This window comes from Meles meles, chromosome 18 (genome assembly GCF_922984935.1).
Source record: "Meles meles chromosome 18, mMelMel3.1 paternal haplotype, whole genome shotgun sequence".
NCBI lineage: Eukaryota > Metazoa > Chordata > Mammalia > Carnivora > Mustelidae > Meles > Meles meles.
In genome coordinates this window covers 9,164,488-9,189,801 of record NC_060083.1, presented here as the reverse complement: position 1 = coordinate 9,189,801, position 25,314 = coordinate 9,164,488, and the positions used below count along the sequence as shown (strand labels likewise).

Sequence of the window (25,314 nt, the reverse complement as noted above, 5' to 3'; positions counted from 1 at the left end):
AGTGTAAACCACCCATACACCCATACACCCATACAACGACAACCATACTGTTGTCGTTGTTTGACTCTCAGTACAGTATTCAATAGATCCCATGACATATTCAACACTTTACCATAAAATGGGCTTTGTATTAGATGATTTTGCCCAACCACGGACTAATGTAAGTATTCTGAACACATTTAAGACAGGCCAGGCTAAAGCTAGGATGTTTGCTAGAGGAAGTGAATTGAATGCATTCTCGACTTATGTTTTCAACTCATACTGGGTTTATTTGGACGTAAGCCCATTGTGAGTGGAGTGAGATCTGTCATTGTTGAGATGCCCATGGACAAAGCCTCTTTACAGGCTCACAGTATGGGGCCCCCCTGGTTCACGCCTTCCTGGGTGGGGCAGGACCCTGACGGACCAACCAAACCAACAAACTGACACGCTTAGGCTGCAGAGGGTGACAAAAAGTTTATTCTGTACGTTTGCACCATCAGGTAGAGGATAAAACTGGAGAGGGCCTGGTTTGGAGGCTTCCTTCCTTGGACGGGGAAGGCACCAGGGTAGGCTTTACGCTGTAGCCCTGGGAGGGCCGCTGTGGAACAGCAGGTGGTAGAGGGGCACACAGTGGGACCTTCATATGAAACAGGTTAGGAAGGGGCCCAGGAAGACAGGGATTCTCCTGGGGGGTGAGGTAGGGTGCCTCCTTCAGCCAGCCCGGGCAGAGAAGAAAGGTAGAGAGCGGACGTAGGAGTCCAGCCGGGACCGGAAGAGCTCACTTTGCACAGTTTGGCCCAGTGGGCACAGGGGGTTCTTCACCACCAGCTCCACATAAAGCTATGGAGGGGAAGGGTGTTAGAGCCGGGCTTCGGATCCTTCTTGTTTCCAACCCCAAAACCTAATGGGATATCAGGGCAATGCACAAGCATTGAGGGCTGGGATGCAAGCCTCCCTGAGGAGAAAGTGGCGGTGTTTCGGGACCTAAAGAGTCTTGAGAAAACTCTTGACTTCAACAGAGCTACGGCACGGTAAGGTTAGGGCCGGGAAGCTCAAGGAGTCTTGAGTCTTAACTAAGTGGCCATGGCTGTTGAGGAGCTTTAGGGGAGGGAAGGGTCTCCCCGGGGCTGACACTGACCGCACTGTAGATATGATGCAGCACATCCCGGATGGGTCCGACGCCCAAGTCAGTATTCATGACAACCTTGATCCCAGTGGGCGTCTCGTAGTAATGGAGCTTGTAACGGCTAGTTTGGAAGGCCAGGAAGCCATCCTTCCTGCAGAGATGGAAGGACGTTAAGGAGTGGGAGCATAATGTCTACCATAGAGATACTTCTGATCCTGTCTAGGTCGACTCCCTAAACATCATCGTTCATAGCAGGCTGATTTCGTAAAGACACCTCCCACCTTCACTCCTCAATTTAGCCCCCGCACCCAACCTCTCTACCTTCAGATCTTCCCCACCGACTCTCAGGCCAGCTCTCGGTCCAGACTCAGCCTCTTTCTCTCCCTCTGTCCCCTTCCCCTCTCCTGGGGGCCAATGTCTCTTCCACTCCACAAAATCTCCCCCGCCCCCCAAATTCCCAAGGCTAGCCCTCCTTCCCTCAGCATCCCCTCTGACAGCGTACATGTCTAGCGGGGACATCTTGCTGACAAAGGAGCGGATAGAAAAAAGCATCCCATACATCAGCTTGTACTCCTGGAGGGAGAAGGACAGAGTTAGCTCTCGGTTGTTGAAGGAGACGGGATAGGGGTGGGAACCAGATGGGGTTTGGAGGGGAAGGGCTGGGCTGAGACTATGTGCGTTCGGAGATGCGAGGTGACCCGGATTGCGCGGGGCCCTCTCGTCACCTCCTCTTTGGGGATCCCCGCTTGCTTCTTGCGGTGCCACTCGCTGTAATGAAGGCACACTCCATTCCGGTCAAACAGGTAGAGGTTGTGAACAGTCATCTGCAGGGCAGAGAGTGTAAGCCTCGCTCCGAAACCGCCCACACTCCAGGGGCTCCAGTTCCCGGTCCCTGACTCCCCCAACCCGGCGGGAACCCCTCCCCCGGACTCACCGGAACTGCTCCTAGCGCCCGTCACAAGACACTTCCGGTTTCCGCGGAGTCCCGCCCCACCGGCTCCTCAAACCTCAGTGGTGGGGCCATAACTCCGCCCCATGCCTCCCTCAGCCAATCCGTGCCGCCGGGTGCTGCGCACGCGCATCTAGGGCTCCCGGGCTTTAGAAGCGGACGGGGCGCCTGCGAGGGAGAGCGCAGGGATGGTGACGTCATCTAGAAGAGCGAGGCGGGGCTGCGGACGGTGGGCGGGAGGCTGCCAACGGTTTTGAGTGTGGGGAAGGCGGCGGGGTTGGCTGTGCAGGGGTCCTTGGTCTCCCGGACCGGGGCTCAGGGCAAGGGGACAATCCCTGGTCCACACTTTGACAAACTGAGCGGGACTGAGGTCTGGTTGTGTGGCGGGGAGTCGCCAGGGGTGGTCGGGGTAGAGGGTCTCAGGCTAGACTGGAGGGCGGCGGACTTTTTAGAGAGGTCTGAGGGGGTGGCCGAGGGTTCACGAAGTTTCTCTTGGGTTAGCCCGGAGGGAGGGATTCAGAGGAGCCTTGCTATGGCTTTCTTGCCAGGAGCGGTCGGAGGGGATATACAGGAGGGTTGACCGTGGGTAGAACAGGTGCATGGCAAGGGGCGTGAGGAGGTGTGGGCCGTGAGGGTCCTGTCTCTCGGAGACCCGGGCCAGGTGAGGGCCAAATAAGACTGCTGGAGGGCAATCAGGCCCCTGCTGGATTGGTTTCAGTTTGCACGTTCTGAGTGGGAGAGTATAAGAGCCTGTGCCAGAAGTTGGTCTTGAACACTCCAGGGGAACTGCAGTTGCGCTGTCGCCCCTCGGTCTTCTGTCCCCACCCCCACCTTGCTGCACCCTCCTTTTCCACCAGTTCCAGGGGCTGTGGAAGGAAATGCTTTTGCCCTCTCCCATGGCCTCTGGAACCGCTGGCAACCTTTCCTCTAACCAGAAAGCCTTCCTGCTGTTAATCACTAAGACTCCTTGGCTTGGAGTCGTCCTCCTTTCTCCCAGATCTTCTTTCGGGGTGCAGTTCCTCCCCTGGGGTCTTCTAAAGCAGGACCGGGAGTTCCCAGCTCTGCTGTCTGGAGTTGTCTCGTGCTTGTACTCATGGCAACATCAGCTACCCGCCCCGGCTCACCTCTCCGGGCTGAGGATCTCCTCAGTGATTCATCAGAAGCCCCTGGGCTGAACCAAGTGTCCTCTGAGGTGACGTCCCAGCTCTATGCTTCTTTGCACCTCAGTCGCCAGGCGGAGGCCACCGCCAGAGCCCAGCTGTATCTCCCCACCACCTCCCCACCTCCTCATGAGATGTTAGATGGCTTGGCCCAGGAGCTGAGTCGCAGCTTGTCGGTTGGCTTGGAGAACAACCTGAAGAAAAAGGTGAGAGAGGTGTGTCTTGGCGACCTCTAGGGTCTTGGAATGGGCGCTGGTTTAAAAAAAAAAAAAAAAAAGTTGCTTTGCTGAGACTTGAACTCCTGTTGTTGGATTTCAAATTCCTTTAAGCGACAGAGTTCCTTCTCCTTGTTCCTGGGAGCAAATGTTTCTGGGAGTGGAAGTGGCCTGGGGGATGCCATAATTTGGAAAATTGTGAAACTTCTAAGGTTTTGTGGTCAGAGACACCTGCACCATGGGACTGGTTGCTGTGCCTTGACTTGGGCACTGAACGAGGTTAAGGTTTCTTCAACTCAAGAGGGATCTAGGAACGCAAGGATAGCAAAATTTGCTAAGCTCCTTCCAGCTCAAAGCTAGTTTCACTGTATGGTTTACACTTGGGCATGTCAATCATTAAAACACGGTCTAATCGATTACGCATGTCACAGAGAGGTTGGTTATTAGTCTTGCACACTGGTTGGGTTTGGAAAACCGGTGGTATCTTGTGACAGGTACTAGGAGCAGTTCGGAAAACTGATAGCCCCGGACTGTATGGTCTTTAGACGAGGTATTTGCTCTCTAGTTGGCAAGGATCCTCACCAGGCTTGTCTTAACGTGCCCAATTAATTTATTTTCTTACCTGATTTCTGTAGGCATTTGAATTTCAACCCTTATTGAGTCAGTTCCAGTTTTCTTGGCTATCCCAGGTGCTGGAGTAAAAATTCTTGGGTTTTAGGGGACCCAGATGCCAGGGACCCTGGCAGTAGGTAGAACATAAGTCATTCAGATCGCTTCTGATCTCCGTGTTGCTTTTTTTTCCCTAGGATGGCTCCAGGCATATCTTTGAGATGGAAAGTGTTCGGGGTCAACTACAGAGCATGCTCCAAAACTCCCGGGATGCGGCCTATCGTGAGTTAAACCCAGATTTAAGGGGTGGGAGAAGGCAGAGAGTGGAAGGCGTCCGAGACAAGAGAGGGCAGGAGGAAAGGCTCCAGTTCTTTGGGAGAGGGGCTGGAGGAGTGCATAAAGTCAAAAGGAAAGGCCCTCTCCTCTCTTCGTCTTCAAGTGCTCCCTGTTCCTATCCTTACCTGACCCTGGCTGTGCGGTCCCTCTGGCTGCCTGCAGGCGATCCCGTCGCTCCGGGTCCCGGCTCAGAGAGACGAGAAGAGGACTCCTTTGACAGTGACAGCACAGCCACCTTGCTTAAGTGAGTTTCCCTTGGGGTTCTCCTAGTTTGCGTGCTTGTTTTCTCGGAAAGCCGCGTGTCTCTTCCTTAGTTCTGTCTTTCCTGCTTTTCTGTCTCTTTGGGACCTAAGATGCTTGTCCCTTAGCTTTTGGTTTTCATCCTTTCCTTTTCTTATTTTCTATCCCCCTTTACTCCTTCTCGAACGTGGGCATCTGTTGCCTAGTACCTGGCTTTCTCCCAACCTCTAGTCCTTCTTCCGCCAGAAGAGTTGGCTTGTTCTGCTAAGACTTTTACTGCTGGGAGTGTGCTAGACAGGGAGGAGCAGTGCGGAGTGAATCACAGTACCTGAGTGCTGTCCAGCTCTATGACTTTGGCCAAGTCTCTTGCTCTTTCTGAGTTTCCGTTTCATTGTTTGTAAAATGTCACGCTTGGACTCGGGGCTCTCAAAAGCTTTCCGCAGCCTGATACTCTCTGCCTGCTTTGCTCAGCACCCGGCCCCTGCAAGACTTGTCTCCGTCTAGCTCAGCCCAAGCCCTGGAGGAGTTATTTCCCCGCTACGCCAGTCTTCGCCCAGGGCCCCCCGTCAATCCCCCGGATTTCCAAGGCCTGAGAGATGCCCTGGATTCCGAGCACACCCGTCGCAAGGTGAGTCACCAAGGCTTCCTTTCGAAAGTAGCAAAGATTAGAAATAGGCTGGGTGCTGGGAAGGGCTGAGGGTCGAGGGCCTATAACCTGAGACTTTGCTCAGATGGCTGTTCAGGGAGGCCGACTTTGACCGACTTTGTGTCTAAGATGCACACCTCTCCTCTGGGTGGGCGTTCAGGTCACTTGGGTGCTTCCTTCATAGAGCTTATCACAGGGTCACCTGGGTGGCTCAGTCGGTTAAGCATCTGCCTTCGGCTCAGGTCATGATCCTAAGGTCCTAGGATCGAGCCCCTCATCAGGCTCCCTGCTCAGCCGGGAGCCTGCTTCTCCCTCCCCACTCTTCCTGCTTGCGTTCCCTGTCTTGCTTTGTCTCTCTCTGTCAAATAAATAAAATCTTTAAAAAAAAATATATATATATATAGCTTATCACAGTCCCAGATATCTTGTCTGCTTCTCTTCTCTAAAATTTAAGCTGCTTGAAGATCAGACCTTATCTTGTTCAGCACTGTCTTCCTAGCGTCTGGAATGTGCCTGACACAAGGATACGTTGTAGAAGCGTGTAGGGAATGAACAACACGCCTCGCTGGCCTTTGCGAAGGCTTTATGGCTACTTGTGATACATCGGACGGTCTCTGCAAGCCCCAGCATATCTGAGGGGCAGAGAGGTGGACTAGGCAGGGGAAAAGTTACAGTCATTGGCTGTGTTGTCCTTTTTGGAACCATCTCTTCGTCTGTTTGAAACTGCCTGCGCCTGAATGAAAGGTTTCCTCCTTTCTCCTTGGCCACGTTTAACCATTGTGCCCAATGAGCTGCTTTAGGCACGAGTCACCTCCCACTCCGCAGTGTGGGCTGTTGCTGTCCTGCCAGAAGGTCCACGGGAGTCTTCCTCAGGAGATCCGGGAAACTAAGCCCCATCTCCTGACCTGGTCTTGGCCTCCAGATTCCTGCTCCAGAATTCCTGATTCTTCTTCTCCAGACCTATTCTGTTCTCAGGACCTGGGCTCCCTGTCTCCAGCCCATTTTCGCCGAGAGGTGCTGGGAAGTTTGATGCTTCCATCAGACTAGAGATGTGACACCCAGGCTTGTCGTCCTCCTCCCCAGCATTGTGAGCGCCATATTCAGAGCCTCCAGACCCGGGTGCTGGAGCTCCAACAGCAGTTAGTTGTGGCTGTGACTGCTGACCGCAAGAAGGATGTCATGATCGAGCAGCTGGACAAGGTGCCAGGGTGGCAGAAGGCGGGTGGGTCTCTCCGTGGGGGGTGCCGAGAAACAGGAAAGGTGGGGTGGCCGCCCAGCGTTTCTCTGTTCACGCTAGGAGCTGGGGGTGGGTTTACGGACCCCCAGGAGAAGGTGGCTGTTGATCCCGCCCCCGCGGGCAGAACCAGGGCCAGAAAATTACTGTGAAATTCCATTTGCCTTTCCTCCCCTGAGACCCTGGCCCGAGTGGTGGAGGGCTGGAACCGTCATGAGGCCGAGCGGGCAGAGGTGCTGCGGGGGCTCCAGGAGGAACGGCAGGCCGCTGAGCTCACCAGGAGCAAGCAGCAGGAGGTGGGCAACCCGGACTGGACGGCATGAGAGCCTGTGGGGCGGATCGATAGGGGAAGGGAGTCCAGATAGCTCCAGATCCGGGTCCCCAGCAGACTGGGCTCAGTCTTGGAGCTGCAGGCCCAGCCTTTCTTGTCCCCATCCCCCTCCCTGCCTTCACTGTTCCTGCTGCCAGACTTGTGTCCTCGACGTCTTCCCAGATTTCCCCACTCGGGCCGCCAAGTCACGGAGTTAGGGCTCACTTTTAAAGTCGATATCGCACAAGCTTTCTGCAGTATAACGTGCGGGGATTTCCCTCCGTTCCTCTGTCCTGTGTTCCCCTGTCCCTGAAAGACAGTGACCCACCTGGAGCAGAGCCTTTCTGAGGCCATGGAGGCCCTGACTCGTGAGCAGGAAAGTGCGAGACTGCAGCAACGGGAAAGAGAGACGCTGGTGAGATGGCCGGGTTGGGTGCACTCCGGGGAGGCCCCTCACGAATTCTAGAGTGCTGTGGGCCATTGGTGGGTGTGGGAGCTGCACCAGGGGCGTGTTTCTCCAAGCCTGTCCCTTAGAACGCTCATTCTGCTAGGTTCTCTGTGAATGGGGCTTGGCTGCCAAGTTGGCATGAGAGACTGCAAATCATCGCCTCACCAGAATTGACTAGGGGATCGGCCTACAGTGTAGATTCCGGGGACCCGTCGCCAGTGGTTTTGACTCAGTAGATATGTTGTGGGGCCGGGGAGCTGAAATGTGCTGAAATATCAGCAGTTTCCTAGGTTTTGTGCAGCCAGGTTTGGGAACTGAGGTCTAGGGCAGAGCCAGAAAAGGTATGGGGTGAGACTCCGTTGGGTTTCCTATTGCTGAAATGGTACGATGATTACCCGTATGAATTAGCAGCTAGGACTGGAACTCGGTAGTGTGCGTGACGCATGCTGGAGATGTGTGAGCTGGTCCTTGTCATCTTCACGGGCTTTATCCCACAGCGCCGGTCATGGCTGCTGCTTGGCTGACTCATGACCAGAGGCTGGACCTTCTAGTCTTGGTGCAGCTTCCTTTTTTTTTTTTTTATTTAAAGATTTTATTTATTTGCCAAAGAGATCACAAGTAGGCAGAGAGGCAGGCACAGAAAGAGAGGGGGAAGCAGGCTCCCCGCCGAGCAGAGAACCTGATGTGGGGCTCGATCGCAGGACCCTGAGATCATGACCCAAGCCGAAGGCAGAGGCCTCAACCCACTGAGCCACCCAGGCGCCCCGGTGCAGCTTCTTTTAATGGCGATAGCGACCGCTGTCACGTATCGAGCACTGACTGCATGCCCGACGCTGCTAATTGCTCTCTGTGTGCTCTTTGCCGTAATCCTCACAAGGCAGGCCCTAGATACGAGGCCAACTTTGCGGAGAAAGAGGTGTGCCTATGAACATGTAGCAGGTGACAGCTGGGATGCAAACAGATTTGAACCCAGATGTACCAAATTCTAACAGACGCTCCTGTTTGCCATGTCATGGGCCTAGGGGCCTGACAGCTGTTGTGCCTTTAGGGGACACGATTCTCAGCGGGTACACTGGACGGGGGCAGACGGCTGGTCTCTTGAGGGCTTGCTCAGGGTCGCGGTTTTCTCTGGGACTCCAGGAGGAGGAGCGGCAGGCCCTGACCCTGAGCTTGGAGCTGGAGCAGCAGCGGAGCCGGGCCCTGCAGGAGGAGCGGGATGAGGCTCGGGCAGGACAGCTGAGCGAGCACCGGCAGCTGGAGACGCTGCGGCTGGCCCTGGAGGAGGAGCGGCAGGCCTGGGCCCAGCAGGAGCGCCAGCTGCAGGAGCACTTCGGGGCCCTGCAGGAGGAGGCGCGTGCGCAGCTGGAAAAGGAGAAGGTTAGAGCGGCCGTCTTGGGGTGGGGGACCGCAGAATGAGATGGGCCTGACGGGACGGGGCTGGAGAGCGAGGAACTGTCCATGGGGCACACGGTGGAAGGGGCGGGGCCAGCAGGCGGGGCCGGGGGGACACCTGGTACCCAGAAGACGGAAGAGGGAGATGCCCCAGAGCGCAGCAGAGAGTCAGGTGTGAAGAGGGCGAGCAGCGGCTTGGGTTTCAGGGCATGGGAGGATGCCTTGGGGAAGGGAGGTGACCGGGAGGTAGGGAAGGGGACGCACACTTGAGTTGGATCTCCCCTCCCAGGGGAACGCACAGAGGGAGGTGCAGGCGGCGCGGGAGGCCCAGCAGCAGCTGGCGCTGGTGCAGTCGGAGGTGCGGCGGCTGGAGGGCGAGCTGGACACGGCCCGGAGAGAGCGGGACGCCCTGCAGCTGGAGATGAGCTTGGTGCAGGTCAGGGGGCGGCACGGTCCCGAGGATGCCGTCGGTCTGAGACCCAGGGACCTTTTGGGAGTCGTGGCCAATGCTGCCATTTTTTAGTGGGAATTTTGACCCCTAAAACCTTCTGCTTTGTCCGCGGGGCACATGGTGCCCAAGACTGCGCGTCCTATTAGCCTTGTACGTACCACGTGTTTTCTGTACGGCGGCACCTACGGTCAAGGTTAATTTACAAAGTATTCACAGTAAGAGATGGACGGTCACTCATGTGTCAACCTGAGCACTTATAGCAGCGACCGCGATAAGTTATGCGAATACGTTCTCTCAGCACGGCTCACTGTCCCACCCTCACTGGCCTCCAGGTGAGGTTGTGAGATGGGGAGGTGCCCACATCGGGGGGTGGAGGAGGCGTGGGCACAGGCATGGGACACAGCATTAGGCTACTACCGACCTTCCTGCATTAGAAGGGGGATGGCCTGCTGGGGGACCACAGTTGACCGTGGATAACCCAAAGGGCCAGAAGCAAAACCGTTGGGGGGGCGACTACTGTGTGTGTAAAGCGTGTGGTAAGGGCACACCAGTGAGGTTCCCGAGCAAGTCAGCCTGAGTGACTTTCCTCATTAACGATGCATGTAAGGAGACACACCCAGTTTCTGGGGTAGCGAGGCCACTGTTGGGAAGAGGACCGTCGTTTTACTTTTCACCCAGCCGGCGGGAGTGGCGGACTGACTACATGGAAACTAATTGCTAGTAGAGGACTGAGGGTAGAGGTGTTGGTCCGACTCCGCAGTGGTGCGTGAGCGGCCATAGCCCTCCAGAGTGCCGCTCGCCGGGTATTCATCGAGTTGCACAACAGCCCTGCTCTGGGTGCTGCGTGCCGGGAGCTGGGAACCGTCCTGGCCAACAGGGTGCCATCACCTGGGGGTGGGGACTGTCTAGCACACACGTTCTTGAAGTAGCGTGATAGATGACTGTCGAGCAACTGAACGATTCTTGGCTCTCGGTCATCTTTGCGGTGAGGTCTTCCCCACTCACTGAGTAAGATCTGCAGCCTCTGATGATCCCCTTTCCCTCCCCTGTTTGAATTTTTCTCCTAATATGCTCCATTCTGCCCCTTTTAAAATCTTGTGGATTTCTCGAAGGCAAGGAGTTTTGTTTATCATTGAATCCCGCGGTAGTGCCCGGCTTTAGCGTTATTCAGGTTGTCGGTTTCCTTACTGTTCCATCCGTGTTGCTGTTTCCAGCCACTACTGCACGGCGGTTGCCCATTTGTCTTCATGTGTTTCGGGCTCTGTTAGGTACATAGATGTTTATATTGTCGTGTTTCCTTGATATAACCTTTTTTGGCTTAAAATCTACTTTTGTCTAACGATCATCTAGTCCCCACCCTAGCTCTCCTGGTTGCTGTTTGCGTGGACTGTCTCTTTCCATCCTTTTACTTAACAGGCTTTTGTGTCTTTGTACCTAAAGTGAGTCTCTTGTTGACCACATATAGTGGATCCTGTTTTATTTTGTTGTTTAATCCCTTCTGCCAATTTCTGCCTTTTAATTGGAGGGTTTAATTCATTTACATTTAAAGTAATTACTGGCAAAGAAAGACTGATTTCTGCCATTTAACTATTTGTTTTCTGTACGTCTTCTTTGTTTCTGTTTTTCAGTCACCCGTTACTGCCTGTTTGGAGTATTTCATCGATATTTTGTGTACCGTTTTTGATTCTCTTTGTTTTTCTTTTTCTGTACATTATTGATGTCATTTTCTTTTTCTTTTTCTTTTTTTTTAAAGATTTATTTATTTGACAGATAGAGATTACAAGTAGGCAGAGAGGCAGGCAGAGAGAGAGGAGGAAGCAGGCTCCCAGCTAAGCAGAGAGCCCGATGCGGGGCTCGATCCCAGCACCCCGGGATCATGACCTGAGCTGAAGGCAGAGGCTTTAACCCGCTGAGCCACCCAGGCGCCCCTGAAGTCATTTTCTTAATGATTCCCTTGAGGTTACAATTAATGTCTTACAGTAACGGTCACTAGTGAAGGACACTAACTTCAGTTTCAACAGTGCGCAACCAGTGTTCCGTACGTCTGCGTCTCTCCGCTTTCACAGTTTTACAGACACAGATTTCTCGTCCCGTTTGGTGCACCTGCCTTTTACATCCCATAGGAAGAAAGGAGCTACCGACCAAAAGCACAGTAGCACAGGTGTCTGTGTTCACTCACGGAGCAGCATGCATTGGCGTTCTTTATTTCTTCGTATGGCTTCAGGTCACAGGCCTGCAGGCCTCCCTTCCGTTTTTGGTAGGTCAGGTCTCCTAGAAATGAATACTCTTAACTTTTCTTTATCTAAGAATGATTTAATTTCTTCTTCGTCTTGAAATTTTTCCTATTTTGTTTCACTTGACCATTGATTTTCTTTCGGCCCTTGAAATGTGGCATTCCCCTGCCTTCTGGCCTCCATAACTTCCTACGAGAAGTTGGCAGTCAGTCTTACGGAGGCGCTATCCTAAGGGACAAGGGGCTTCTCTCTTGTCTCTCTTGCTCCTTTCTCTGTGTTTGGCTTTTTTTTTTTTTTTTTTTTTAAGATTTTTATATATTTATTTGAGAGAGAATATGCACATGAGCCAGGGGATGAGCACGTGGAGATAGACAAGCGGACTCTGCTGAGCAGGGAGCCTGACGCCGAGCTGGAGCTCAGCACAAGCTCAGTCCCATGACCCCGAGACCACGACCTGAGCCGACACCAAAGTCGGCCACTTAATGGCCTGAACCCCCGAGGTGCCCCTCCATGTTTGGCTTTTGACAGTAGGACTGTGCTGTGTTATAGTGTGGATCGCCTTTAGTTCGTTCTGTTTAGAGATTGTTGAGTTTGGGGGATGGGTAGATTTATGTCTTTTATCAAATTTGGGACATTTGGGGCTGTTTTTTTTTTTCCCAGATTTTTTTTTTTTTTCTGTTCTTTCTGTCTTTCTTGTCATTCTGGGACTTTGCTAATGCATCTGTGGGATGTCTCACAGGTCCCTCGGGTTCTGTTCAGTTTTCTTGATGTTTTTTCCTTGTTGCTCATTGGATTGCACAATTTCTGTTGCTTATCCTCCGGTTCCTTGGCCCTTTCTTCTTCCTGCTGAACTCTGCCAGTGAGTCCCTTTGGTGAATTTTTTAAATAGTCTTTATTTTGGGGGGCAGTTACACGTTCAGAGCAAAAGTGAGCGGGAGGTACAGAGATTTCCCATATACCCCCTACCTCCACAGACACATAGCCACCCGCATTACCAACGTCCCCCACCAGAGTCCATTGGTTAGAGTGGGCCAACCTACCCTTACACGTCATTATCACCTAGAGTCCACAGATTACGTTAGGGTTCCCTCTCGCTGTTGTTCGTTTTATGGGTTTGGACAAATTTATAATGACACGTACCCACCTGTATAGTGTTGCGCTCAGTGTCACTGCCTTGAAGACCCTTGGCGTACGGCCTGTTCACCCCTTCCTCCCTCCAGCCCCTGACAACCTCTGGTCTTTTTTACTGCCTCTGCAGTTTTGCCTTTTCCAGAATGTCATATAATTGGAGTCCTACAATACATAACCTTTTTAAACTCACTTCCTTCACTTAGTGATAGGCATTTACATTTTCTCCGTGTCTTTCCGTGGCTTGATAGCTCATATCTTTTTAGTGTTAAATAATGTCCCGTCTGGGTGTGCCACGGTGTATTTAGCTGTGCGCCTACTGACGGACACTTTGGTTGCTTCTCATTTCTGGCAGTTAAGAATAAAGCTGTAAACAGCCATGTGCAGGTTTTGGTGTGAACCTAAGTGTTTAACTCCTCTGGGTAAATACCAAGGAGCATGGCTGTCGCATTGTGTGGTAAGAGTACATTTTGTTTTGTCAGAAACCGCCACCGTGTCTTCCAGAGTTGTATCATTTTGGGTTCCCATCAGCAATGGACGGGCATTCCTGTTGCTCCATATTCTCTCCAACATTTGTTGTGGTCGACGTTCTGGATTTCGGTTATTTCAGTAGGGGTGTATAGTGAAATAGGGGTATGGAGTGGTACCTAGTAAAATTTTCATATTATCAATTGTACTTTATTGCTCCAGAATTTGTTTGGTTCTTTTTTCTAATTTATGTCTCTGTTGACTTTTTCTGTTTGTTCATTCATTGTTCTGATTTCCAGTTGGTTGTCCAGATAGTTCATTGAGTATATTTAAGCCTGTTGATTCAGTGTCTTCGATTAGTAATCCCAATGTCTGGGCTTCCACAGGAGATGTTCCTGTCAAATCTCTTTTTCCTCTCTCTTTTTTTTTTTTCTTTTTTAGATTTTATTTTTAAGTAATCTCCACACCCAATGTGGGGCTCAAACTCACAACCTTGAGGTCCAAGAGTTCCATGCTCTACCGACTGAGTCAGCCAGGCGCCCCCTACTTATTATTATTTTTTAAAAGATTTTATTTATTTATTTGAGAGAGAGAGAGAGAGCATGCACACACGTGGGGGGTGGGGCAGAGGGAGAAACAGACTCCCCCATGTGCAAGGAGCCTGATGCAGGACTCGATCCCAGGACCCTGAGATCATGACCTGAGTTGAAGGCGGGCGCTTAACCCACTGAGCCACCCAGGCGCCCCTTTACTTATGTTTTTATTATTGATTTATAGCTTAACTTTGTGATTAGAGAGTATGGTCTTTAAAAAAAAATTGCTGAAGTGTATTTCACACAACTTTGTGTGTTAAAATATTTCTATCTTAAAGTGTTGCATGAATAGTATAATGAATGACGCTTACATTTACCTATTGACATTTCACAACATTCGTCCATTTGGCTGCACCTCCCCGTCCCCCTCTCTCCCTTCCCCTGCCCCCATCACTGGAGAGTTTCTTGCGGATGTGAGAGAATATATCATTTTTGTTACTTAAATTCTTTGAAATTTTTTGATACATAGTTTTTGTTCTAATCTATGGTCCATTATTCTAAGTGTCTCATGTATGCTTAAAAATATGTATCTTAGAGTTGTTGGTGAAGTGTTATGTATGTGTCTATTTGTATGTGTGTTGAGTTTAATTGCGCTATTTAAATCGTTGTTTCCTTATTGATTTTTTTTCTGTTAACATCTCACTGAATGTGGATTTTTCTATTTCTCCTGTATTCTGTCAATTTTTGCTTTATACATTTTAAGGCCGTTGTGTTTTTTGTTTGTTTTTGTTTTTTTTAAGCTTTTAAAATTTATTTGACAGACAGGGATCACAAGTAGGCAGAGAGGCAGGCAGAGAGAGAGGAGGAAGCAGGCTTCCTGCTGAGCAGGGAGCCCGATGTGGGGCTCAATCCCAGGACCCTGAGATCATGACCTGAGCCGAAGGCAAACGCTTTACCCCACTGAGCCACCCAGCTGCCCCTTTAAGGCCGTTGTTAAGCACATATAAGTTTTAAAATTCTACATCTTTCCTGATAAATTGGATGTTTTATCCATACGAGGTAACTCTCTTTATCTCTTCAGGCCTTTTACCTTAAAATCAGTTTTTGCCTAATAATACGATGTTGCTAGATTTACACCAGCCTTTTCGAAAATATTTTTTAAGTTTTTTCCTTCAAGTAGAGCTTGCCTGGCTAATAGTTTTGTAATCTTTACTTCAGCCTTTATATATTTGTCTCTTAATTGGAGCGTCAAAATCTTTTACATTCGGTTTATTTATTGATGGTTGGATCTATGTTTTAACTTTAGATTTCATTTTGTCTTACATATTTAATGTTTATTCTTCTCTCCTTTCTTGTCACCTTTGAGATTCATTACTTTTTCTTTTTTGTCATTTTCCTTCTTTTGTCAGCTGTTTTTTTTTTTAAAGATTTTTTTTTTAATTTATTTATTTGACAGAGATCACAAGTAGGCAGAGAGGCAGGCAGAGAGAGTGAGAGGGAAGCAGGCTCCCTGCTGAGCAGAGAGTCCAATGCGGGACTCGATCCCAGGACCCCGAGATCATGACCCAAGCCGAGGGCAGTGGCCCAAACCACTGAGCCACCCAGAGATCAGCTGGTTTTAAAATTTCTGTTTAGGAGTTACTTTCGAAACTATAACATGCATTCTTCAGTCAAAGTGTAGAAAGACTTGGGTACCCTTCTTTTTTTTTTCTAAAGATTTTTATTTATTTATTTGAGAGACTGAGAGAGAGCATGAGAGGGGAGAAGGTCAGACTCCCCGTGGAGCAGGGAGCCCGATGTGGGACTCGATCCCGGAACTCCAGGATCATGACCTGAGCTGAAGGCAGTTGCTTAACCAACTGAGCTACTCAGGCGCCCCTGGTTACCTTTCTTACCACGTCCCTTTGTATGTGTCCTTTCAGGATCTTTTATTTGAGTTTGTGTGTTGCTGCCTTTTTTTTTTTTTTTTTTTTAAGATGTATTTATTTATTTGGGGGCAGGAGAGAGAGAAGGAGCCAGGGGTGGCGGGAGGGGCAGAGGGAGAGAGAATCCCAGGGAGACTCCCTGCAAGGAGCCAGGCACAGAGCTCTGTCCCAGGACCCGGACATCATGACCTGAGCCGAAACCAAGTGTCGGACACTTAACTGACCGAGCCACCCAGGTGCCCCGTGGGTTGCAGCTTTAAAAAAAACATATGCGTTTGCTGTAACCTGTCACTGTTACCTTTTATTAGAGACATCTTTCCACATCCCAGACGCGCAGTACGTGCAGAAAGATGGACATTGTGACTTTGAAGAGTTGTGTAATGTCACAGCGAATGGGGGCATTATAGTTTTCTTAAGCATTTTCCTTCCGATGGGAAATGTACACGGACACCAATTTTTCACTGTGAACGTAGTGCTGCCGTGAGCGTCATTGTACGTAAGCCTTGGGCGCCCATTCTGTAGAGCAGATTACTTAAGGGCCATCGGCGGCTCCGAGGGAGTAGCTCTTTAAGTTTCCCACCAGGAGAAGGCAGGCAGTGAGCTGTCTAGAGCAGTCAGTATCGGGACGCAGAAGTTAGACCAGGGCTGGAATGGGAGGAAATGGGGGACAGTGCATACTGTTTTCATTTTATAAGATGAAAATTCCTGGAGATCTGCACAGTCCTGTGAATACAGTTAACAGTACTCACCTGTATGCTTAGAAGTGGTTAAAAAGGTAAATTTTATATTATGTGCTTTTTTCTACCACAATTTTTACAAAATTAAAAAAAAAAAAAACCCACACTGGTAGAATCGCGAAGGGTTTCACATGGCAGGAGAGCGGGCCGAGTGGGGTCGCCGTGCAAGCCGTTTTGGGCAGCCAGACTTCGTTCTTCAGGTAGCGGTGGTCTTTGAACGGTTTCAAACAAGGGGAAAAAATGAGCACATTGTATTCTAGAATATTCGCTCGGGCACAAAGTGCGGGATCTCCTGGGGCAACGCAAGAGAGGGTGCGGGGTAGAGGAGAGGCCAGGAGATCAAGTAGGCGTGACCTGGTAGTGAACGGCCGCAGTCGTGAGCGGGGGACTGGAGTCAGGAGATGTTCAGGAGGTAGAACGGAAGGGCCCTTGGGAAGGTGGACAGAAGCAGGAGAGTCAGGGCCGACCTATAACGCGCGTGTCCCCGTGGAGAGTGGTGCCGTGAACTAAGGTAAGAAGTAACGTAGGAGGAGAAATTCGAGTATACGACACCAGATGATCTCAGTGTTGGCGTTGTTTCGTTTGAGGTGAGCCAAGAACCCTTATTCCGGGGGCTTCTGAGTGTGCGGGCGTAAAGTCCAGCTACCCAGAGAGATTTAGAAAGCGCTCAAGGTATAAATGGTAAGAAAAAACATAGCCCGAGTGCCCCGTGTTTAATAACACACGTGAAAGCCTCTGGGACCCGGAATGTTAGGAGGCGGTCGGGGAGAGGACTGAGGACGGAGCTCGAGAAACATCCGCCCCGTCTGGACACTTGGAGGGGCAGCAGGGGGCGCGGGGTTGCGGGGCTGGTGGCGGGGCACTGGGATTCGGAAGTCCGGTTCCGTGTGGGACGGTCAGGTTTCGGAGAGGCGCAGAAGGACTGTGAGGAAGGAACCTGGGACGACCCTGCATTAGGCGGAGGGGACAGGGACGTCTGCTGCCTGTCGTGAAGATGGGCTCCTTCGACCTGCCCGCGCTTTAGGCTACACAGATGCTTCTCTTGTGCAGCATCACCTGTCCTTCCGCGGGGAGGACGCCCGGAGTCCCGCCGGGGAGCCTCCCGTCCCTGCGCCCCGTTCTTCCTCCCTCTGGCGTGGGGTGGGGGCGCTGGCCGCTCTGTCTGCCTCCCATCCAGCCCCAGCCCGGGAGCCCTCAGCTCGCCTCTCCTGGCCCCCAGGCGCGCTACGAGAGCCAGCGGCTGCAGCTGGAGTCCGAGCTGGCCGTGCGGCTGGAGCAGCAGGTGACCGAGCGGCTGGCGCAGGCCCAGGAGAGCAGCCTCCGGCAGGCCGCCGCCCTGCGGGAGAACCACAGGTGCTGGGCCCTCCCGGGTGCACCCCTGCCTGGACGGGGACAGTGCTGGGCTGTGACCCGCATGGGCTCAGCTGCTTCCCCCTGCCCCTCCCGGGCCCACTTCCCGCTTCCCCTCTCCCCGACCAGCGTTTTCTAGAAGCTTCTTCAGTGAGCCACTGTCCCACACACCCTCACCTCAGGGTCTGCCTCTGGGCACCCCGTCCTCAGACGCCTGCTCCGTTCCTCCTTCCTGAGCCCTGCCGGGCCTCGGCAAGGCTGGCCGGCGCTGTCGCCGTCACAGGCACCGCTTCTGGCCCTTTCCCCTTTGATGACCTTGGCTTCCAGGCTCAGCCCTCCGTCCTCACCCTCGCCCTCCCAGGAAGCAGCTGCAGGAGCTGAGCGCGCAGCACCAGCAGGAACTGTCCTCTCAGCTGGCCCAGTTCAAGGGGGAGATGGCGGAGCGGGAGGAGCGGCAGCGGCAGGTGCTGCAGGACTACGAGCTCAGGTCCGGTCCCTGCGGCCGCCCTTTCCCGCGCGCGGAGCCCCAACCGGGCAGGGCGGAGGGCTGCCCCCTCCGCGGGCCTGTCCACGTCTGCAGCGGCCCCGGCACCTCTCCGAGTCTCGGGTGCCCGCTCGCTCTGAGGCCGCCCGTCCCCTCTGCCCTCTCTCCCCCAGGCTGGCCCGAGAGCAGGCGCGGGTGCGCGACCTGCAGAGCGGCCGCCAGCAGCTGGAGGAGCAGCGGGCCGAGCTGGTGGAGAGGCTCCAGGCCATGCTGCAGGCCCACTGGGAGGAGGCGAACCAGCTGCTCAGCGCCCCCACGCTGCCTGTGAACCCCCCGGTAGGCATCGCCCCTCGGACTCGGCTGGTCCTGAGGTCGGTCCTAGCACCGCATTGGGGATCCCCTGTGTGCTTCCTTGAAGAAGAAGGAAGTCTTTTCGCCGGGGTCGCTGCTCCCCAGGGTGGCCCCGGCCGGGGGCCTGGCGCTCCTCCCCTAGCCCCAGAGGAGTCTCACCCCCCGCCCTGTTCTGGTGGCATCTCCCACTTCCTGGCCGTAATTTGTCAGTTCTTATTTTAAGCTAAAATCTCGTTTGGAAGAGATAATAACGCGCACGTGGAAAAAGGGAAATCAAACAGTTGGTAAAGGCGTGCAGGGGGACGTGCTGTCTGTCCTCCCCTGCCCCGCAGGCTCTGGCGCTTTGCCCGGAAGCCGCCCCCATGGCTCGTGCCTCGTGCTCACTGGGCCCCAGCGGTGGCCTCCCGTGCGTGGCGGCAGGACTTCTCCCTTGGCCAAGTGTGCATTCGTGGCATCAAAGTCATCCCCTCCAGCCTGCTTCCACGCACAGAGCTGACGTACTTATCATTCGCACACGTCTCCGTGTCCGCCTGGCTTACCTGTAAGGCTCCTGGAACAGGCACTGAGAAGTCGAAAATAAGCATCGGAAAGTGGGATGGAAGGTCTGGTTGTTACCAGATCCCTTCCGAGGGGCTTTCTGCTCACGCGTCATCTTTAGCTTGGAATCAAGGCGCCTGTGCCCAGTCTCGGGTCCGCGTGCGCAGAGCGTGATCCTCCTTCCTTCTCTGTGCCCAGGTCCCCGCCAGCAGCCCCTCCAGCCCTGGGCCTCAGGAGCCGGAGAAGGGGGAGCGGAGGCTGTGGCCTCTGCCTCCCGTGGCCGTGGCCCTGAAGCCCGCGCTGCAGCAGAGCGGGGAAGCCGGGGAGGAGTCGCTCGGAGGGCCGCCGCCTGTCCTCTGCGGCCCCTCCACGGACCTCAGCCTCCTGCTGGGCCCCCCCTTCCAGAGCCAGCACTCCTTCCAGCCCCTGGAGCCGAAGCTCACCGCATCCTCGGGTAAGTGGGGGCCCGCGTCCCTCACAGGCGCCCTCTTACCTCCTCTCTGTGTGGGGCTCCCGCAGTCTCCCAGCCCCCAGCTCTCTCCAAGACCAGAAGGTACGAGCAGCAGGGAGAGAGTGAGTGAGAGCTCGTGGCAGTCTGACGCCGCTGGGCTTGATGAGAAGCGGAGCTGGGACTCGGGTGCCCTCCAGAGCCGATTTGGGGCCGCGTGGGCCCTTGATGCTGCCCTCTCCCTGGGCAGCTCCTTCCTCGGTGGACCGTGCTCTCTGCCGGGTTCTTGCTCTCCTCTCCTCCACCGTTTGACCGGCTGCGATACTCGTCGCAGCCGGTGCTCCAGACAACAGTAGAGAGACATCGGTGTCTCTGTGTCTCCTGTCCAGTTCAAGGAGAGGCGCCCTGATGGGTCGGTCCCTGTTCTTTGGGCGCGGTGGCATTTCCTGGCTCGCCAGCGTCCCCTTGGGTGGACGGCGGCGCTCTGGGGTGCAGAAATGGGGTCCAGTGAAGAATGAGGGACGGGTGACGTCACGGCTTTAAATGTAGAAATAAGTAGTCGAATGAGAGTGTATTCCCCTCAGGGCCAGAGTGTGTCCCTTAATTCCAAGCCGTTCTGAGCATCAGCTTCCGGTCTTGGGGAGTTTGTGGTGGGGTTTCTTTGCTCAGAGTCCCGGTGGCACAGCCTTCTCCTCCCCACCACGCTTTTCAGAACCCAGCTGGGCCTCTCTCCAGCAGCTGCAAACTCCGACCCTCCCCTTCTCCCAGCAGGGATGCCCCTGCTATATCTAATAGGCCTTTTTCTCTGGGCATTTGGGGTTCCTTTGTAGCAGACTCCCTTCCCCTACAACACACACACGGCCCTGTTTCCCTTTCCAGCCGGAACCTTCCACCCTGACCACAGGCCGGAGCGGCCGTTCCCTGAAGAGGATCCTGGGTCCGACGGCGACAGCTTCCTCAAGCAGGGGCTGCCGCCCCCCTCCCAGCTCGAGGGCCTCAAGCATTTTTTGCAGCAGGTGGGAGGGGGCCCCTGCCCGTCCCTCCTCACCTCCTTCTCCCCTTCCCCATTTTCTCCTCCTGGGGCTGCACCCCCTCTCAGGACTGGTGCTTCTGTCCCAGTCTCTCTGATTCCTGTCTCATACCCACTTCTGGAACTTTCCCCGGCCTCTGCCTCCCTCCCACACCCAAGTCTCTTTCTTTATTGGTCCTCAGGAAACCTTACTGTGTTGTCCCCACAGCTGCTGGACACGGTCCCCCAGAACAGCGAGGCCCCCTCTGTGGATCTGTTGCCCCCGAAGTCTGGTGAGGGCCGACTCTGGAGAAGGCTGGGGCCGGGGTTGGGGAAGGCGGGATCTGACGCGGACCTTTGGGAGCCCGCAAAGGTCATAGAGCCTTGTGAGGGCTTGGCCCTTGCCCCGTTGCCTGATTGTCACATTTCGTCCTTCTAGGTCCACTGACTGTCCCGTCCTGGGAGGAAGCCCCGCGCGTGCCACACCTCCCACCCCCCGTTCATAAAACCAAAGTGCCGCTGGCCGTGGCGTCCAGTCTTTTCCGAGCGCATGAGATTCCCTCAAGCCACTCCCAGAGCAGCGGTCCCGGCGGCGGCTCCCCGGACACTGGTACGCAGGCCGTGGCTTCCCAGGACGTAGACAGGGGAGGTCTCGGTGCGGAGCCAGTACCTGGGACTGAAGGCCCTTCTGGGTTCCCGCTGTGCCTCTCAGGTGGAGACGGGCTGGCTCCCGCGGGGCAGCTCATGGATGTGTCTCAGCTCTTGCGACTGTACCAGGCTCGGGGCTGGGGGGCGCTGCCCGCCGAGGACCTGCTGCTCTACCTGAAGAGGCAGGAACATGGCAGGTACCAGCCTGGAGGGCAGTGCGGGGTGGGGAAGGGGGTGCGGCCCATGGGCAGCCCGGCTCAGGCAGGGAGGAGTGGGCCGGTGTGGGCCACGGAGCCACGGAGAAGCATCCGTTGTTCCTTCCCGGGGAAGGAAGCGGGCAGCAGTGGGCCCACGGTCTTCTCTCTTCTCTGTCCCTCGGGGCTCCCGCCTCTCTCTGGTCTCTTCCTTTCCAGTGTCTGTTTCCTCACCTGTGACCGGCACCTCTGTGTCTTCATGTCCTCCCGCCTTAGTTTTCCGCTCTTTGCCCCGCAGCTCAGAGCTCAGAATCTAGGACTGTGACCTCCTAGTGTACTTCCCTAGCGAGTCCGCCACGTGTCCTCCCGCGTGACCCCCAGGTCCGTCTCGTTTGTTCTTCTTCCCGAGACAGATTGGGGAGTGGGGCGGGGGGCAGCTCCCCGTCCTCATCCCTCCCGTTTGTGTGGCAGGACCGACAGCCAAGGGGATAACGTCCCCAGAAGGAACACAGACTCCCGTTTGGGTGAGATCCCCCGGAAAGAGGTGAGGGATAGTGGGGCAGGGATGGGGGCGTGGAGGGGCTCTCGCTGACCAGTCCCTGGCTGGATCCGTTCTCTGTTGCCCGACCCCTGCTTCCTGTCCATCTTCCGTAGCATGGTCCCTCCCCCTTGCTGAGTGACTGCGGCTCTTTGTGCTCGGTGCCTTTCCGCAGTGGCGGGGAGGCTAACTCTGCCTCCTTTTCTCCTCACCCCAGATCCCCGCCCAGGTGCTCCCTCGCCGCCTTGCTGCAGCTCCTAAAACCGAAAAACCTCCGGTTCGCAGGAAAGGCGGCCACCCTGCCCCCAGCAGCACGAGGAGTCGGGGGGGCATCTGGAGATGAACCCCTGCCCTTTCTACTCTTATTTTAATAAATGCTCGAGAGTCTGCATTCAAGTCTCTTGACTGCTAGGAATTTGCAGAAACGGAGATTTTATAGGAAACTACTTTGTAAAAAAACCTCATTCTGCTTGAGTATGTTTTTTCTATGTTGTACGTTCCTGTTTTCTATTCTGTGGGAAAGACATGAAGCCTTTGAAGAAAGACGGCCTCTGGCTGGGTCTGAGAAGTTCCCGTGAGCTAAGGCTCAGTGTTTCGAGAGTAGAACGTGCAGAGCGATTTTAGCCGCAGTTGGTGGTGGAATTATGGAAGATTCTAATTTTCTTCTTTATATGTTTCTGTATTTCCGTATTTTCTAAAACAAGCGTGTATTACTTAATCAGAAAAACCTTGTAATAAAAAAGTGAAACTATTGTATAAAGAGTTTGAGTAAAAATTTGTTGGGGGAGAGTATTGGTTCCTTTTTTATTTTTTTAAGATTTTATTTATTGTGGGGGAGAGAGAGCAAAGCCAGAGGAGGGGCAGAGAGAAAAGCAGACTCCCCACCCAGCAGGGAGCTCAATGTGGGGCTTGATGCGGGCCTCGATGTGGGCCTCGATGCGGGGCTCGATCCCAGGACCCCAAGATCATGACCTGAGCTGAAGGCAGAGGCTTAACGACTGAGTCACCCAGGCGCCCCAAGACTGTTGGTCCGTAAGGGCGAGTAAAGCTTGCGGATGGCATCCGTAGGGCGCTGACCGACCTGCAGACACGCACAGCGGTAAGACATGGGGTAAAGTGGAGACTGCCGGCCAGGGGAAAAGAAAAAAGCCGCCACTACAAAACCCGCTGTCCTCCTACTCACCACAGTGAGCGAAAGAACAAGCCTGTGTGTGAAGCCGCAGAAGGCCCCAGCGTCCCCGCACGAACAGGGACAGCCAAGAGTCCGAAGGACGACGCCCCGGGACCCGCGGCCGCTGCAGCTCCCAGCTCAGCGCGGGCGGTGAGGACGCCGGGTACGGCTCTGAAGGGCCGGGCCGCCCCGGGGTGTCTTCTGTGACTGGGGGTCCGTCACTCTGCCCCCCAGTTACTCAGTTAGTGCCAGCATAGACGATAGCACACACCTCAGTGTTTCATATCCGTGAGTGCGTGGGTCTTGCGGGCCTCCGAGGAGAAACTTCGAGAGATGAACGCCTGGAACCAGCTCTGGCCCGGACAGCCTGGCCTCGGTGCCCACACTCAGGGCTGTGCTCTCAGGCGGAGAGACACTGTCCAAGCCCCATCTGTCCCTGTACCCAGCGAGGAAAACGTTAACCTTGCTTTTTCTTTAACTTCAAGTTCCTAAAACCGGTCTGAACAAACTGTGGTTGGCGGCATGCGGTTGCCATTGCTAGGACGTCGTCTTAGGCCATTTTTAAAGCTGGGGACATGAACACCAAGTCTTACCTCATCGTCTCCTGGGTTCCAGCCTGCCACCGTCCGTCACCGTGCCCTACATTTTTCCGGACATGAAGGACGGTCTGGAGAATGTTGCCCAACTCTCCAGAACAAAATCAGAAAGGGGCACGGTGCTGACCGGACCACGTTGTGCGACTTGTGTACTTACATGTAACATGCACATCGTGTTGCAAGAAGCCTGTCACTTTACTGGAGACCGGCAAGGAGGGGCTGGGGAGGGGAGAAAAGCCACAGACAAGCAGCCCCCCAACCTTTTCCTTCCATAATCATCTTGGGAACATTCCAGGGGGGACAGAATTAAAGAATTTGCGAGTTCTAGAAACACCCACACGTGAAGGAGCTGGATACAGGCTTTCAAGGCTTCACTTAGTGTGGACGCGGTGTGACGTGGAATTTTGTCCCCGAGCCCTCGCACAGCCCCTTGGGAGTGGGCACAGGGGCTCTGGCGGTGGAATATATTGGGGTGATGAGGCTGCTTCACAGCCAAGAAAACCAGTGGTGCGCTGGCCCCGGGGCCAAGTGCATTTCCCTGGCAACAGTCCAGTGTGGCAGGGGGCCCTGGTCCACGCGGTCACCTGGGGCCTCCGGCTCTTCCATCCCGCTGCTCCCTGCAGATCAGCGTCATTATCTGTGCGGCTGAAGCAAGCTCGGGGCCCCATGGGATGCCTGGCTGGCAAATGGGGGAAGAGCCAGAGGCCGGGTGTTTCGAGACCCATACTTGGAAACGCCACACATCAGCATTGCTTACAGTTCGTCGCCAGGACCTGAGTCACAGGAGACTCGGAAGGTGGCCGTGGGGCCCTCACCTCTGTTAGGATGCAGGAACCCGGGTTGGATGCGGCAGGAACAGGGGCCGAGACAGCGGGAGCCAGAGCTCGGCCCCGCGCGTGCGTGCAGACTGCGAAACCAGCCACTGTGTGGTTGGCGTCGGCGGTCACGTGCCTCCAGGGTCACCGAGGCCGGGGGATGAGGGGGGTGAGGGGGGTGGGGGGGTTTGTGGTCTGCAGTGGGACGTCCACCCACACTCCGCTGCGGGGGACCCCGGAGAAAACCAGCGGGCCCCTCTGGGGAACGTTTTGGGGTCACCTAGAAAAGGGGGGGATGCCCACGCTCCAGGGCGCGCGAATCCACCCGTACAGACGAGCTCTAGAAACACTTGTCCCGGGGCGCCGGTGGCAGAAGGTCCTGGCCGAAGCCGCCAGCGCCTGGGGTCCCATAACGGACGGCCGCCCCCCCGCGCCAGTGCGTGAGCTCGTTACACGCGTCGGGACGAGTCTCGCACACAGGATGTCCAGTGGAAAAGGCAGAAGAAGACACACTGCGCTCTTCATGCCGAGTTTGAAAACGAGCAGCCCAAGGGGGTGAGAAGGGCGCGATGGGGCGGCCGGGCTCCGCGCTGGAGGCAGTGGGGGCGGGGCTGGCCCAGTGGTCCGGGCCGGTTGGGGGGAAGTCTGAGCAGGGGGGGCAGAGGGGGGCCGTCCGTGGGAGGGGGGTGGGGGGCGATCCAGATAGCGGGAGCTGACATTTTCATTCTCTTTTTTTATTTTTCAAGAGAATATTAAATCGTTTATTGATTACACATGATAATGGATGATACACAAGCTTTAATCCCATCTATAATTTTATCTGATACCGTAATTCAATTTAGATATATCGCATAGGATGTGCCAACAATCATATTCATAACCAAATAATCTCAGGACTTTGCTTGGGTGACCTTTTAATGGTGAACTCCAGGTCACAACACATTAACTGTCAGTTCAACTACACCAAGGTTTGCGGAGACAATGGCTCCTGTGCCCAAGCAGGTCGCAAATAAATTCCGAATGGAACCTGGCATCGCCCTCAAGCAATTC

At 54.4% G+C, this 25,314-nt stretch overlaps 2 protein-coding genes across 10 annotated transcripts; one reads left to right on the top strand and one right to left on the bottom strand.

Annotated features, from left to right (window-relative positions):
• Positions 1-441: 441 nt before the first annotated feature.
• Positions 442-2,096, bottom strand: TRAPPC1 (trafficking protein particle complex subunit 1). 2 transcript variants are annotated; one of them, XM_045985520.1, is made up of 5 exons: positions 2,043-2,096; positions 1,834-1,932; positions 1,611-1,681; positions 1,121-1,259; positions 442-822 (listed from the first exon to the last, which is right to left on the bottom strand). In XM_045985520.1, exons 2-5 carry the CDS (start codon positions 1,930-1,932, stop codon positions 694-696), a joined length of 438 nt encoding a protein of 145 aa, XP_045841476.1. In that variant the 5' UTR covers positions 2,043-2,096; the 3' UTR covers positions 442-693. The 2 variants fall into 2 exon arrangements, with proteins under 2 accessions (XP_045841476.1, XP_045841477.1); XM_045985521.1 differs by lacking the exon at positions 2,043-2,096 and having other exon boundaries at positions 746-883; positions 1,834-2,032.
• A 150-nt stretch (positions 2,097-2,246) lies between these two features.
• Positions 2,247-22,419, top strand: CNTROB (centrobin, centriole duplication and spindle assembly protein). Of its 8 annotated transcripts, none has more exons than XR_006815986.1 (20): positions 2,247-3,432; positions 4,239-4,323; positions 4,540-4,621; positions 5,089-5,245; positions 6,347-6,463; positions 6,677-6,793; positions 7,124-7,222; positions 8,396-8,632; positions 8,937-9,083; positions 17,148-17,476; positions 17,835-17,960; positions 18,131-18,293; positions 19,044-19,299; positions 20,173-20,309; positions 20,532-20,595; positions 20,742-20,912; positions 21,015-21,147; positions 21,443-21,525; positions 21,616-21,688; positions 21,900-21,938. XR_006815986.1 is itself a non-coding variant. In XM_045986073.1 (20 exons), the coding sequence occupies exons 2-20, from the start codon at positions 3,352-3,354 to the stop codon at positions 22,023-22,025; spliced, it is 2,700 nt and encodes an 899-aa protein (XP_045842029.1). In that variant the 5' UTR covers positions 2,247-2,427; positions 3,285-3,351; the 3' UTR covers positions 22,026-22,419. The 8 variants fall into 8 exon arrangements, 6 of the variants coding, with proteins under 6 accessions (XP_045842029.1, XP_045842025.1, XP_045842027.1 ...); XM_045986073.1 differs by lacking the exon at positions 21,443-21,525 and having other exon boundaries at positions 2,247-2,427; positions 3,285-3,432; positions 21,900-22,419; XM_045986069.1 differs by lacking the exon at positions 21,443-21,525 and having other exon boundaries at positions 2,247-3,423; positions 21,900-22,419.
• Positions 22,420-25,314: the final 2,895 nt, after the last annotated feature.